Source organism: Protobothrops mucrosquamatus, unplaced genomic scaffold, assembly GCF_001527695.2.
Source record: "Protobothrops mucrosquamatus isolate PMUCROS unplaced genomic scaffold, P.Mucros_1.0 scaffold52, whole genome shotgun sequence".
In the NCBI taxonomy this organism is placed as follows: Eukaryota; Metazoa; Chordata; class Lepidosauria; order Squamata; family Viperidae; genus Protobothrops; species Protobothrops mucrosquamatus.
The window spans coordinates 566,241-581,929 of record NW_015386433.1 but is presented as its reverse complement, the minus strand read 5'-3'; the positions used below and the strand labels follow the sequence as shown (position 1 = coordinate 581,929).

General features: G+C 32.2%; 1 protein-coding gene across 1 annotated transcript in view; it reads right to left on the bottom strand.

Annotated features, from left to right (window-relative positions):
- Positions 1-15,689, bottom strand: part of PHF14 (PHD finger protein 14) — a 132,012-nt gene that overhangs the window by 44,631 nt on the left and 71,692 nt on the right. The window contains exons 17-18 of the mRNA XM_029283308.1: positions 8,145-8,262; positions 3,595-3,627 (exon numbers count right to left, since the gene is read on the bottom strand). Coding sequence (XP_029139141.1) covers positions 3,595-3,627; positions 8,145-8,262 — 151 coding nt within the window. The remainder of the gene's footprint in view (positions 1-3,594; positions 3,628-8,144; positions 8,263-15,689) is intronic.

Below are 15,689 nucleotides of genomic sequence, written 5' to 3'. Positions count from 1 at the left end.
TGAAATACTAACAATGAATATGTGGAATAGAAATATAGAAATAACTGGTACATTAGAAAATAGAGAGCTAGAGTGCGCCAATTGATAATTTGTGTACAAGACAAAAACTTTGGAAAAAGCAACTCATATGGGAAGATGGTTTGAACTATGGTCTATCTTTTATTGCTAAATGAGAAAATAAGGTCATGTTAATCAGAAATGTACATAAAGTGCATTTTTAAAATATATTTTGAATATATACATGATATGAACATATTAACAACCCTAGGACCGAAATAGTCATGAGGACTAGTGAGCTCTCTAATCAAATTCAAAGGTGTTTGCAGTAGGGTAAACTGATAGCAGGCCACAGTGTGGATTCAGCAGCATTTAAGAAGATGCCATTTATTTGACATAATTGTCCCACTCTTCTAATGCAATTGTTAAATTAAACTAGGTAGGGAATTCAAATCCAAATCTCCACTCAGCCATATAACCCTCTGAGCGATGTTGGTCTTAACACTATCTCTCTTCGGCTACTTAGTTCACAGAATGATGGTTATAATACTGGTGAGGAGGATTATATAACATTCCTGAAATTTCTTGGGAAAAAGTAGGACATAATATTTGAAAATTAATATGATACCTAACATAGTTCTAAGATGCTCAGTGCTTGGATTTGAAGACTTTAGCATCAAAGCCATAACACCTGACACCAATCTGCTTGAGGCACATTTTATTTTAATTCCATTGCCTTGTATTTGAAAGCTATATCTTCAGCACAGGAAGTAGCTTTCCATTATGCCAGTGGCTTAAAGAGACACATATGGAAAATTAATTAATTGTTATACACACCGAAATGCTTCTGATCTTCCTTTTAAAAATAAGAGCTGCTTTTCACGGGCCAGGAGATATAAGTTATTTTGTAATATTAGGTTGTACAATTCCTAAAATCTACTTTTCAGACAAATGGTAAAATTGCTGTTGCTTGGGGAGGAACAAGAAAAGAATGTAGGAATTATATTTTAAAGCAAATATGGCAATTCTTTGTTTCAAACCTACATAACATTTCTGAACCTTTTTTATGCAAAACAAAGGCAGCACCCAACAGTTATGAATTATGAAGAATTATTCTAAAATTTGTTTTATTTGGTATTCACTATCTACCATTGGTTGTTAATTAAATTATATGGCTCTCAATTAAAAAAAATTGGAATGTCTGTTCATTTATTTTCAATATTATTCTTACTGGCAAATATGACTTGTCATCCACACAGCAAATATTCTTGCATAGTATGGAATGTGTTTCCAACACAGTGATACAAGTTTTGTAATGAATGTGCTTCTCAGCAGTTGCCCACTCAAGCTATTCATGTTACAATTCTTAGGACTTCACTCTAGGAGAAACTTGTCTGATGCAGATTTTGCCCAGTCTGGTATATTTCATTTTCTAAATGCAGTAGCTGATTAAATGTGATCAGAGCAAAGTGCAGTAACAAATCTACATTAGCAAGAAGAAATAATAAAAGTAATATTTCCAAAGCAATAGTCATTTGATACACTCAAGTAGATGGTCTATAGCGTGCAGAGTTTAAGCAATTTAGCATCTTTTGGGGAAGCCAAAAACATCATGGATATCCTGCAAAATTTATTATCAAAATGATTTTTCTGACTAGGAAAGGTTGGCAAATTCAGCTATAGTTTTTTGCTAAATATAGTTTATCATATAAAATCTTTCATATTCTAACACGACAGCTTGACAATTCTCCAGTAAAAAGATGCACATCCAATTTGAAACTATAACACTGTGAGAATCACTGTGGTCCACTTTTCAAGATAGTGTCTAGTGCTATTGATATTAGATCCAAGGCTCCAGGCTAGAAACCAGGAGTTTTTGAGTTTTAGTCTCATCTTAGGCATAAAAGCCAGTCGGGTGACCTTGGGCGAATAACTTTCAGTCAACCTACCACACAAGATTATTGTGGGAAAATAAGAGGAGGAAAGAGTATTAGTATGTTTGCCTCCTTGAGTTATGTATACAAACAATAAAGACAGGATATAAATAAATAAAAATAAATGTTATAATAGGGGTGCCGGTTTCTACTAGAATGTATGTCAACATCACTTTTTTGAGGACAATACTTAAGTGACTATTAATGCGTCTGTATATTATGTTCCAAGCATCATCAATATAAACTTAGAAGTTTGATAAAATCAGGCAGCAATTCACTAAGTTTGATTGGACACTTAATATTAAATATTTAAATACCCTTTTTTTTCAAGTTGCTCCATTTCCAATCCTGCACTCTTAATCATTCCTCATAACCAAATTGAATAACTAGGAATTATAGTCAAAAGCATATAAAAGAATCAAGCTGCTAATGGCTATTTTGATGTTTTTTTCAAAGGCATGGGTTTAATTTTTTATTTATTTAAGAATATTTGTATGGCTGCCAACTTACTCTCAGTGATTCTGGATAGCTTACAAAATAAGTTCCATATTAGTACTTCAAGCTGCTATTAGTGCTTAATCTGGAAAGCAGAAATATTCTTAAATATTTTAAGAGCAATTATGAAGAAAATGGACTAGACTTGTTCTCTATTGCTCCAAAGGGAAGTATAGAAATCAACTTGTAAGAAAACAGGATTAATTTCTGAAAATGCTAGAAGAACTGTGCAACTATAGGACAGATTTACTTGGAAGGGATAGGCTTTCCTTACTTCTGCTAAGAAAGACTAAATATCATCTATAATGAATGTCTGAGTTATATTGCAAATCATGTATTCAGTAAGCGGTAGATGCTCTCTAATGTCTTTTCAAATTCTTTAGTTATATGGTCTATATGTTTAAAAAGAAATCTTCCCCTCCAAATGCAAGAACTTGTACAGCAATGTTCTTTCAATATATGGTATGGAGGAGCACAAAGTTGACAAAGCATGATGAATGGTAAAACAATGCTGCCAAAACATTCACATGATCCTTGATGAAAGCAGCATCGTGAATTAGCCCAAAAGTAACATGAGCAGTTCAGACATGAAAGCATGCACCTTCTGCGTGAAGGGAATTATGTCCATTTGAAAAAGTTAGGGCCATTCTTCCAAGCATACTTGGGGATTTAAATCTGGTTCAATGATGGAACCTGACAAGTTAATGAGATCTAAGTGGTTTGTCAAAAGAGAGAAATTCAGCCATTGTTGGTACATATATACATTAGTTTACCCATGAATCTCAAATGATTTCTTGAAAAGTTAAAGTACCTTTTTGAGGACTTACTCTATCTTAAAGCCAGAAGGGCTTTTGTCCACAAATCTAAGGATTTACTTAAATATAGTCAGCACAAACCTGTGTTCACTTTTGCCTTGAGTTAGCTCCTTTTTTAAGTTCTTTGCAACATGCTTCTTTTTTGGCAGAAATTATTGCTGTGCTTAATACAATCTATGGTTTTGGCTTTACACGGCAATGCACATACAATTATTTTGTGGGTCTGTATTGCATAAAATATAAATGCAATTGTAATGCAAAATTATTAGCAGTATTATCAATGTATATATGCCAACAATCACTGTTATTTAAATTAGAAAATAAATATCTAATTTTACATGTTTAACAATTACCTGATACTTGTTTTTCATTCCATCCACTTCACCCTATATTTAACACATAAGGTATTTTGCAGTTAGTAGAAATGAAAAGTACAGGGCAAGATCCAGTTAAGCATTAGTTTCAAGGGAGAGAGGCAAGCCCACACTTCACAGATGGCAGGCAAATCCAAGTTCTTAAAACTGAAAACTCCTTGACAAATATTAGGAACAAAATGAATGCATTGCCTTTATATTCTGTAGCAAGTACTCTTATTCACTAAAGACAGAGTATGCTGCTTTGGAAAACAATTTGGAAAAAAAAGAAAAGAAACCAAGGAGTATCTGCATATTAGTTTCAAACATACTCTCTTAAATCTAAATTATAATTAGATGTTACTGTAGTACTTGGTTGTCCTGTGTGGAAAAAGCAAATTGCTTTCAGTAAGGAATGTGAAGCATGATAAAGTCTAAAGAAATCTTTCTTCTTTCTCCTATTTTAATTAGCCTAAGTACCATCTAAGAAACACATTTTCATCTTTATGCAAGTAGTATATAACTTTGTTTCTGCTCGCAAAAGCCTTTGTGCAAGGTATCACACATTGTTTTCACAAGTGATTATGAATTCATTACAGTGTAACTAACATTGATTGCTCAGGTAATATTTACATAAGTGAAATCTGGAAATCTCTAGAAAAACAAATCACCTGTTCTAGATTATGCATTATGCAACACTAGATAAATAACTACTGAAAACTGTTGTTTTAAGAAGAAGGCTGAGCAAAATCAACTTATGTAGTTGGTCCTGTCAGAAATTTGACAGAAATTATACTGAGAGTCCTGGATTTATATGTGAAAATTTGTCCTATTGCTGCTTTAAAATAAAGATTCTATTCTAGCAGACTATCTTCTTGGAGACTTTTTTCTATTTCAAAAAACACTGAAACACTGAAATTGAAATTTTATTATGCATCATCACACTAATATTAACTCTGAGTGACCAAATAGACAGATCTTCTCCAAGATAATCTATCCCTAATCTGGCCCTTCAGGTCCTCAAATGGTACACCCATCACCATGCAATTATTCTAGATTAGTGAAACTAAAATGTGAAACAATTAAAGTTTACATTTCATTTTCTTCAACCCCAGATTCTATTGCCTTCTACAATAACCTGTTTGAATAACAGTCTTCAAAAGTAGATATTCAAATAATATCTTTTTAAAATTATTAAGAAAATCTTCCAGCAGAAGCTATGTTGGCTTTTTAATTCATATTATTGCCTTGTAACAGTGATGTTCATATATGCGCTATTTCTAAAGCATTTTCCATTTTTTTAACTTTTTCTATAAAAACGGAATACTTTAAATATATCAGCACAATGAATGTGATGTTCGTTCAACAGCCACTTTTAGTGACAGAAAAGGCAAAAATCACTTGTGCCCCATATTAACAAATCTTCATTGACTTGCAAAATGGAATGATGCTACTTTTTTTTATACATACAGCCTCAATCCTTTCCCATATTTTTTTCAAGCCATCCGATTTCAAATTAGACAGACTTTAATAGTATGGTTCACCATATACAAGTCAAGGCAAGCAACAAAAGAAGTCAGGAGATCCTCAGCAATGCGTACAACTGGCACAGCATAGAATGATTAATCAATTTTCGGGGCTACTTAAAATTGAGAATAAGGATATTTGGGTGAAATAGCTGTTTTGTCCTTAATAGCTCAAAGGTCTCCTTATGCACTTTTGTTCTTATCCCTGTGCAAGAATTAGAGGACTCTGGAACTAAAATAATTACACCTTTATGCTCTAATAGTGGTTGTATATCACTAACTTACTTTGCTGCAAGGGGAACATTTTTTTTAGCAAAGTGAGTTACAATCTCTTAATGCAAAAAGAATAAAAGATTTATAATTTTTTATGGGTTACCTCATATTCCAAACATTATATTCCATTACTTATTCTTATAGTCAAAATGTGATTCCAAGACTGATTCCACAAAATTGTGATCACTGCTTCAAAGTAAGTTTATGAAATGACACAAAGTTATTAAAAAACTAGATTATAAAGTAGCAAATAATTTATATCAATGGACTTCTATCCAGCGGCTTATTTTTTTCTCAAAATGGTAGACACTTTTACAGATCTCTCTATTAATAGTAATTATTTTTAAGTAATATAGATTTTCTCTTTCAACATCATGTCTTTCAAGAAGTGAGCAAGAAGGTGATTTACTTAAAATAAAGCTTCTCTGTATAAGTTGTATAACATATTGTGAAAAAAGAAAGTTGATTGTTTTAATTGTATTTACTACATTTAAATACAATTTCAGTTAGTGCACCAGCTGCAGCCCTTCCTGGATCAGGATTCCCTGTGCTCAGTCACTCAAGCCTTGGAAGTGGTTGCTGGATTAAGTAGCTGATTCCACCTCCCCCTGTACTTCCTGCTCTCCCTTTGCTCATATTTCATATTATTTTACTTCCACTGTTTATTTTTGTTTTATTTGTTTATTGTTATTTTTTACATTTTTTATCATTTTTTTCTATTTTATTGTTGTAAACTTCCCAGAGAGATGGGTGGCAAATAAGTTTAACTAATAAATAAATAAACAATAAAACATGTTCCCTATCTGAACGAGCACATTAATTTATCAAGATATAAACAATAAATGAATGTTTGCATTGTGAACACAGATTATACAAGAATTAGTACTAGCACTACAGAATACAAGCACCTTTCTGTTTTTATGAAAGAATAGCATGAAGTTTCTGATATATATTAATTGAATTATTACATACAATGTATATAATATTTATATAGCCATATTATTCTTCAAGTAATATAAATACTATTTGATTTATTTTATAGTTTACATTAGGTTGATGGCTTTAATAGTAGGTGGAGGGTGGAGTTGGGGCGACTGAATGGAGCTCAGCATTGACTTGCTGGATACCCTTCCTGATGCCTACATGGAGTTTGCAGCAGATATTTTTTCTTTGTGCCGTGATAGAGAAACATCTGCCATTGCCTACGATTGAAATCTCAACCTTCCAACTGGGAGGTGAGCATCTTCACCTCTAGGCCACCACATTGTTCACTAATATTCTCTTATAATTTTCATTTGGAACGATCCTTTCTGACTCTGATTTCATTGGTAGAACACTATATGCAAAAACTAAAAGCTAAAAAGAAAGTACTGCTATTTCACTGTTTGAACATATACATGAAACTTCTGAGGTGTATAGAAAATAAGATTTAATGGTGGAAAGAAAAAGTGGTGTTGACAAATTGGCTGTGCAATCATTGTTATAAATAAAGAATATCAACCGGGACAGATTTACTTACATTTCCATTTCCAATGGATTTCTCTCATGCATGGTCCAGCAGTATGTCTGTGTTTGTATGAGCTACGTATATATAAGTTAATATTAAGGCACCAACTAAGAATTCCAATGTGTTAAAAGATTCTCTCTCACAGAGAAATGTGGAGTAGAAAGGAGAAATCATGCACTAATTAAATTAGATGGGAAAACACAGCCATGAGATGGACTGCTACAGACATCCCATCCCACAGCTGGGTTTTATGCAGGTAATAAAACTGTTTGCAACTGATAGAGGTATTTTCTGGACTAAGTGCAAAAAATGGCAAACAAGAGGTAAGATTGCTATGTATCAAAGATCTGGTTTTTAAGTTAACATTGCTGGCAAGCAAACAATATTAATAAATTATTCCTATTCATACTGCTTTCTCCAAACAGTTTTAGTTTGAAATATTGTCTAGAATACTGTAGCCATTTTTAGTTCACTCAGAAACCAGACTTCATTTAAATATTTTTAAATGTTCAGAATCTGTGTGTCTATCAAATAGTTAAAAGAGTGAAGATGGCTTTTGTGCAGTTGAAGCTATACCCCTCTTTTATAAACATAAAAAAGTGTTGAAGATTTAATTGTCTGGCTACAGATACATCTTGATCTTTTTGACCTTCTGCAAATACACCTGTTCTAAAACCAATGGATGGTTATAAAAATCCTATACCAACAAAATTATACTTTTAACAAAAAAAATTAATAACATTCACTGCATAACTTATTCTTCCATTTGATAAGAAAATTATAACCTTATTTTGCTCACAATAGTCTATTTCAGAATTCATATAAATTATACAAAGACTAAATCATCTAATCTTTATAAGTAAATACGTGTATCAAAAGAATTAAGCACAGTCAGCAATAATGCACTGTATTTCCGTATATTTTCAATTTCATTTTAAATGCATCTATTAAACCAATATACAGAATATAGGTCTCTTATAGTAAACACGTTAGCAATATAGTATGATTCAAGAATTATCACAGACATTCACCATTAAACTCTTCAAAAGTATAGAACATTCTTCAATTAAATGATTGAGAATACAACATAGTGACTTGAATAATTGTGGATATCATTCTATGCTTTGCAAAAAAACCAGTAGCATGAAGTTTCTCTTTCAATGCTATAGTAGGAACTGAATATGAGCTTTTCTGAAATATTTTTGAAAATCTTATCTGCATTTTTGTAAGACTCATTAACTTACTTTAGATGAGGAAGAATCACATTCTTGACAAATCCACCCATAGCCAGTTTGTTTTGGAGATTTTTTCAAGGGAGGATCCAAACAACCAAAATGATAGCATAATCTGCATTCATCACATCTGCATTAGAAATGAAATGCTTATTTTATGCTTTAGAGAATCAACAGAAATAAATCACGAACTCTGAAGAAATCTTACAATATTAGGTAATATATATACAGTAGTGGGCAAAATTGTGGAAACCTTTTGGGAAAAGTGTACATTTGAGGTTTGATGGCTAATAACACCACTTTTTTTGGAGTAGTGCCATAAAATTATATATCAATGGAAAGATAATTTTATCAAGAATGTAATGCAATAACTTTTATGAAGGATTTGCTATTAGAATAGCAGTTATAAAGAAGAAAATTGAAACACGTAGAAAAAACAAGATATACAAAAATTATCACCATAGAAAAAACGAGACATACAAAAATTATTACCATGTCAGTTAATACTTAGTTGGGTAACCTTTAGCATGAATTATGGCCTTACAATGTCTTCCCATGGAGTGAACCAAGTCCTTTAGTTCTGCAGCTGTTATAATGTGAAACCAAGATTGAATGATTGCTTCTATTAACTGGGTTTTATTGCTGGGTCGCTTCTGACTAACAAGTTTCTTTAGTTGGCTCCATAGATTTTCAATTGCGTTAAGGTCTGGGCTATTCCCAGGCCATTCCAGCAGTGGAATAGCAGCAACATGACATGGAGCTGAATCCTGTTGAAATATAAATGCTTCATTGTCTTGGAAAAGATCATGTGCGGAAGGCTTCAGTTTGGGCTCAAGTATTTCATTAATGTATTTTTGGCCATTTATATTCCCATTAATCACACAAATTCTGCCCACACCTTTTGATGTCATACAACCCCAGATCATAACACTGACTGGGTGTTTCACGGTACATGTAATGCAATCAGGATGCAAATCTTCTCCGATTCTTCTCCTTACATATTTTATGCCTTCACTACCAAACAGAGAGATCTTGGTCTCATCACTCCAAATAACACTGTCCCATTGTTCCTCTGTCCAGGTAACATGGGTTTTAGCCCAGATTAGTCTTTTCAACCTTTGTTTGAGAGATAAAAGTGGCTTTTATCGTGGAATTCTAATTTTAGGCCAAATTCTTGCAGTCTGCGCTGAACAATCCTTGCACTCAACTTCACATTGCATTGCACCATTTCATCTTGTATACACCCAGATGATTTTCTTCTGTTACGTAGGCACAGTCTCTTAATTCCTCTATCATCACTTGCTGTTGTGCACCTTTTCCTGCCTTTACCAGTGTGGTTTTGTAGTGACTGAGTCTCTTTATACCTCTTCAAAAACTTAGAAATGCCACCTTTGGTTAAGTTCCCACCAATTTTTCTTCTAATTTCTTTATAACTGTAGCCTTGTTTACTTAATAATACTATTTTATATCGCTTTCTGGGCGACCAGTCAACTCTTTGCATCATTACTTTAATTTCAAGTTCACTAAATGAAAGAACACAAAAAAACCCAACCAACTTGATAGCGATCACATAACAAACTGACAAATGTCCTCCTCTCAGCTTCAATACATGACATCAATAATTGAATCCTACTGTGATCTGATTGGCTCATTGCCAAAAAAGATGACACCTGATTGGCTCTCTAAACACTCATGCTCATTGGCTACAATCAGATGAAGGAAAGCTACCTGATATCAACCTAAGCAAGTTGTGCTTCCTTTTTCTGGTTATTTGGCTATAACTTTTCATAGAATACATATAATTGAACAAGCTTTGTTGCATTATATTCTTGATTAAATTATCTTTCCATTGATGTATAGGTTTATGGTACTACTCCAAACAAAAGTGATATTATTAGCCATCAAACCTCAAATGTACACTTTTCCCAAAAGGTTTCCACAATTTTGGCCACTGCTGTAATTACATACTACTATATGTTAACAATATATCCAACCAATGATGGAGCTTCATATGGACACTAGCACCCCTAGAACTCCTGAACTGATAGCTAACTTATCAGATAATGTTTATGTATTAGTATTACAATAACAATTTTTGCTAACATCTCAACTACATTGTAGAAATAAAGAGCAGGTATCAAGAGAACCCCACTTTTAATAGAACTCTTTCTCTTCAGGAAACTGGGAATGGGAGTGGTTTATATCTCTCCTTATACATTCTTTGTACCTGCAATACCCATTCTGTACACTGTTCTGTACAGGACAAGAGGAGAAAGTGTAGATATCCAGTCATGCAAGGATGTTTCTATTCATGTAATTTTATATTCCATTTACAGCTTGATTAAACAAACAAAAACAAAGAAATATGCAGCTTTCATCATATGAAAAATTTGTGTAAACATCTCTTCAGTGAATGAAAATAAATGCATATAGAATTCTGGATAAAGAATATATTTTCAATAATCAACTTTCTTATTTGGTATAAAAGTTCTGAAAATATTTTGATAGAGGATGCATGACAGATTCATGCTTGTTCATCATATGAATTGTTTTTTCCCCTTCACTAACATCTTTTGGTCACACATTAACAAATCAGTTTGAATAACAGGTGCATTATATCACTTACATGTATTGTAATTTCTTATAAGAAATTTGGCCATTTCCTGCTTCAAATATAATAAGAAACAACTAGTATTAGGTCCACAAACTCTATTTGTTTGTCTTTAGACTTCATTGCTCAGAAGTGTATACATAATGTGTAAGAAGAATTGCAACTAATAGTGGTCAAATTCCAGGGAACAGGACTTCAGATGAATTTCTTTAATGGCTTCCTGTCTTCCTCCCCTCTGATCCCATTAAAATTTTAGCTATTAGTATGGTACATTAAATGAATATTTTAACAGAGAATACATAAATAAAGCATTTATGTGTCACACGTTAACTTATATAGCTAAGAATAATCAAGTATTTATCAGCCTCACAAATGATTAAATTGAGCCACTTACATTCCAAGATTTTAATTTTAAATATAGTATGTATTTTTGATTCTCTATAGAGCTAGTTCAGCAACTTGCCTATCACATGATGTAGCAATTTCTAAAAACAGGATGAAAGATTTAAGCCCTTCCTATCTTGTTGCTAAAACAAATTCATGCATGTATAAGATGAGAATTATTAATGTTAAAACAATATTGCTCTCTGAATGTGTATTAAATTAGAATAACGTTTTATTTTCCATGCCAGGCCAATCACGCAGTAAAATGCTATTTGTCACAGTCAAATCAAGGGGTTCAATACTATATGTATTTTAAAAGGTACTTGAGAGATATATATATATTTTATCAGAACTTAGGTTAAATCTTTTGGTTCAGAAAGAAAGTTTGATCAGATATTTCCATACATCTTTTTCTTTAATAAAATAATTAATTTGTTTTTTAATCATCCATCTGCTCATGTCCTGGAATTTTTTTTCAGTAGCTTGGCCTGTTTTCTCCTGTTAATAATAAATTTTGATATTATGCCTTAATTTTAAAATCTTAGAAAGATAAATGAATAATGGCTAGAGAACAGACTCCTTCTATTTATAGAATTAACATGCACATCCATACAATTTCATTATAGTTTGCCTCTGTCTACTCATGAGAGAGTTATCAGCATACCTTTAGAAATCTAAGAATGAATTTGGGAGCATAGAAGACTTAGACCTATCTAACTGAAAAGTTGAAGAAAACTGTGCCTATAATTTTATACCTATGTCACTATAATTTTATGCAAAATTCAAAGCTTCCAATAATTAAAAACATATTTTAGGGTAATATAGCATATTTTTGACTGAAAAATGTTCACCTAAACTCTAGAAATATGAATTTTATATTTATTCCTTGTACTTTATTTATTTAGAGTATGGCTAAATAAATAAAGAAATAAAGTGCACGGAATAAAAAATATGGTGGCATAGAAAATATTCCTTGAACAGTATCTTTTACTGTAATATTTTACAATGAAATATTTGTCCAAACTTCTAAGAGTACGTATCGAAATCTGATGTTAATTTGCCTACATTTACTGCTCAAATAAGTAGAAAAGTAATAACTGTGTATGTAAACATAACAATGATTCTGAATTAAAAATGGGTTACTGGGGTTTGAAATGCAAAGCTTGAAAATAAATATATTTTAAATCTATCTCTAAAAAAGTCTGACTGTAAATTTAAATATCACTTCTAACCTGTATGATAAGAAGAAGTCTTGAAGAAATATTTCACAAAACATTTATATTTTTATATACAGCAAACGTTATCAAGAATGTTGGCTTTCAACTTATTCCATAAATCTGTTGCTTATTTATTATGTTAAGCTTACCTAATTTAACATCAGTTTATCTATACTATGGGCTCCTTTGGGTAGGAAGCTACATTTGGCCAGGTGTAGGCAGTGTCCTCATTGTGGAAGGCTGGCTTCAGGTGAGGTGTCCCTTAAGACCTGGTATGCCAGCAAACATAAGAGGGACCCCAGGAGCATCTCCTCATTTGTTATTTCATTTGTTTTGCTTATTTATATAGTTTTTAATGTTTTTATAATTAAATATGATAATGGTTTTACATATTTATTCATTGTCCTTAGTTCTGTTGTATGCTTCTCAGAGTTGCTTTTGGTGAAATGGGCAATTATATAACTTAGATAAATAATAAAACAGATTTTTTTTAAAAAAATGTTTTTTTTATTTGGGAGTTTTAAAAATCTGCATGTGGTTTAATTTGTAGTTCTTAAACAGTTTTTCACATGAAAATGTCATATATTTGCACTTCTGGTACTCTTAAGTGTTATGGCTCTTTACATGACTATTTGACAAATTTGACTTCTTAAATTTTCAATTGACTCTGGTCATTCAAAAATATAATTATTCATCACTGAATACTGGTTCTTGCATATTTGATGTAATATTATTTAATGGTTGTCATTGATTTCATCCAGTGCCATTCAACTGTTTGATTCCCAGAAAACTGTCATCTTAAATTTAAAGGAAAGTGAAGTTTTGAAGGAATTAAATCTATTTTAAAACTAGTAATTAATTTTCAGAGGTTTTTTCCTATGCCTATAAAGCACTACATGTTTAAAAACCAAGATGGCAAGTACTGAAATAACTAAATAAACTTAAAAAACATTAATTTATTGAGAATTGTAGAAAAAAGATACAATATGTTAAACAAAATCATTTTGAAAATACAAGCAAACCAGGGAAACATTTAGCATACCAAATTACAAAAGAGGAAAAAAGAAAAATGATAACAGTGATAGAAAAAGAGAACAAATTGCTAAATACAAGATTGGAAATAGCAGAAGAACCTATTTTTTTAAAAAGATCTAATAAAATTTGAAAACTTATATTTAAAGATCAAAATCTAGGATTTCTGGGGAAGAAATGGTAAATTGAAGATGGTTCGATGAAAAGTAGATCTAACAACTGTGAAAAATGAAGAGTCATCAAGTAAATCAGTTCTTTGTAATCAGTTATTTCTGGACAAGAAGAGAATTTGAGATCACCTACAAGTATTCCAGAAAATTGTGCCTCACAAGGAGACCTCAAGCCAGTGGTTTCCATTGGGTTTAAAGATGTGGAAGTTGAGGGAATAATAATTTTGCTGAAAGCATAGAAAGCTCCTTTAAAAGGACCCTAGGTTTTCATACTTCTTTTCCTAATTACTTTCAGAAATTGCTTGTTAACTTTGCAACTACTAGGAACCTTTGAATTGACATGTTTTATAGCACTGAGTATAATGGTATGGGGGAAGACTGGGAGACTGGGTGAAAAGATGCTGCTATGAAGAAATAGCATAGCCCACATTTGGTTAGTAATTGGGGCAAAAGAAGAGATTTTTCCTCCTTTCTCATTTTGTAAATGAGAAGAATTGTACTTTTAGATTTGCAGGATTCTGCCAATGTAGCTTTATAATAAAGTAGAATGGGCTCATCTGCCTGCAATTATTTGTTTTATTCCCAAAATATTGTACATTAATGCAATATTTATTTAAACAAAAACATTATTTTGTTAATTATGTACCAAATATGAAATTAAATTTTGAACCACAGTTACTGATTTTTTTCCTGTTATATAAACAGAATATTTACACATAACTTTTCTATAGCAATGTTTTGGTTCAAAGTCAGCCAAGCAATGAAAAAATAATATAATTGGATTTAGAAAATGGAAAAGGTCATTAATTAACTCTATCCATGAGGATAGAGTTAATTCAAGTTTCACTTACCAATGAAAGGGAAAGGGAATGAAACTTCAAATAAAAATGCCACCAGGCAAATTAATAATACTCAGAATTATTTTTAACTAAGCTAGGGAACAATTAAGTAAAAAACAGAATCAGCCTTGGACTTTCTGTGAAGATATGGCCGACACCTGACACACACAGAGAATCTATTTTATTTGGACTGTCATTTTTCCAACTTAACAACAGAAGGAACAGGCTTTCCTTTGTTTATCTGACGCTCTTGGGTTAGGGAGAGTCCTGGAATCATCCCTCAAGATCTTCCAAAAACAGTAATGGTCTGCAAGTAGTTTCAGCTGTGCTTCAAAGCAGCTGGTGAGCCAAAGCTCAGAGGCAGTGCTGAAATCACTTCATTGTTGGATAAAACAGCCATTTTGGAATTTATTTTTCAAATGGACAATAAGTTGTGCCTTTCGCTTCTTAACCAACTTATGATGCTATTATCTTTATTAACTAAAAGAGACTGTCTTTAGTCACAGCTTATTATTCCTTTTTGAAGCTCTGTGCCATTTTTGAGACTTCTTTATTGTTAAAAGACAAGGAAGCTGGAGGCAAATAAGGAAGTGTATTCTTTCTTTTGAAATTTGATGGAGAAACATAAGAATAAAATTTGTGGTTTTATTTTACTATTTTTAAAATAATCTGTAGCCTTAGATTGCTTTGTTGTGGGTGGTTGAAATTTTCCAATTTTCATGAACTCTGATTGGCCAGAAAAAGGAATAAATAAATAAATAAATAAATAACATTTTTAACCACTAGAGGGAGCTACAAAGATGCTTAATCCTGAGCTGGAGATTGTCATCAAGGAAATCTTTGAGAGTTCCATACATAAAATCATTTATACCACAACTGGCTAGGGAGTAAAGATACAAATTATATAGATGATATTAAAAAAGAACAAGAGACACAATGAAGTATAGAAAATTATCAACCCATTGTGAAAACTCCACAAATACTGGACAATGCAAATAACTTAACTGTAATTGGAATATAAATATGACACCAGCTTTTATGATGATGGTGGTTTGAATATAACCCTCTCTGCACAGTTGAAACAAGTGTGTCAAACAAGTGTGTCAAATTCAATGGTGAAAAAAGCAAGGTTCTACATTTAGGCAAGAAAAACCAAATGCACAAGTACAGCATAGGTGGCACCTTGCTCAATAGTAGTAACTGTGAGAGGGACCTCGGAGTCCTAGTGGACAATCACCTAAATATGAGCCAGCAGTGTGCTGCAGCTGCCAAAAAGGCCAACACAGTGCTAGGCTGCATTAACA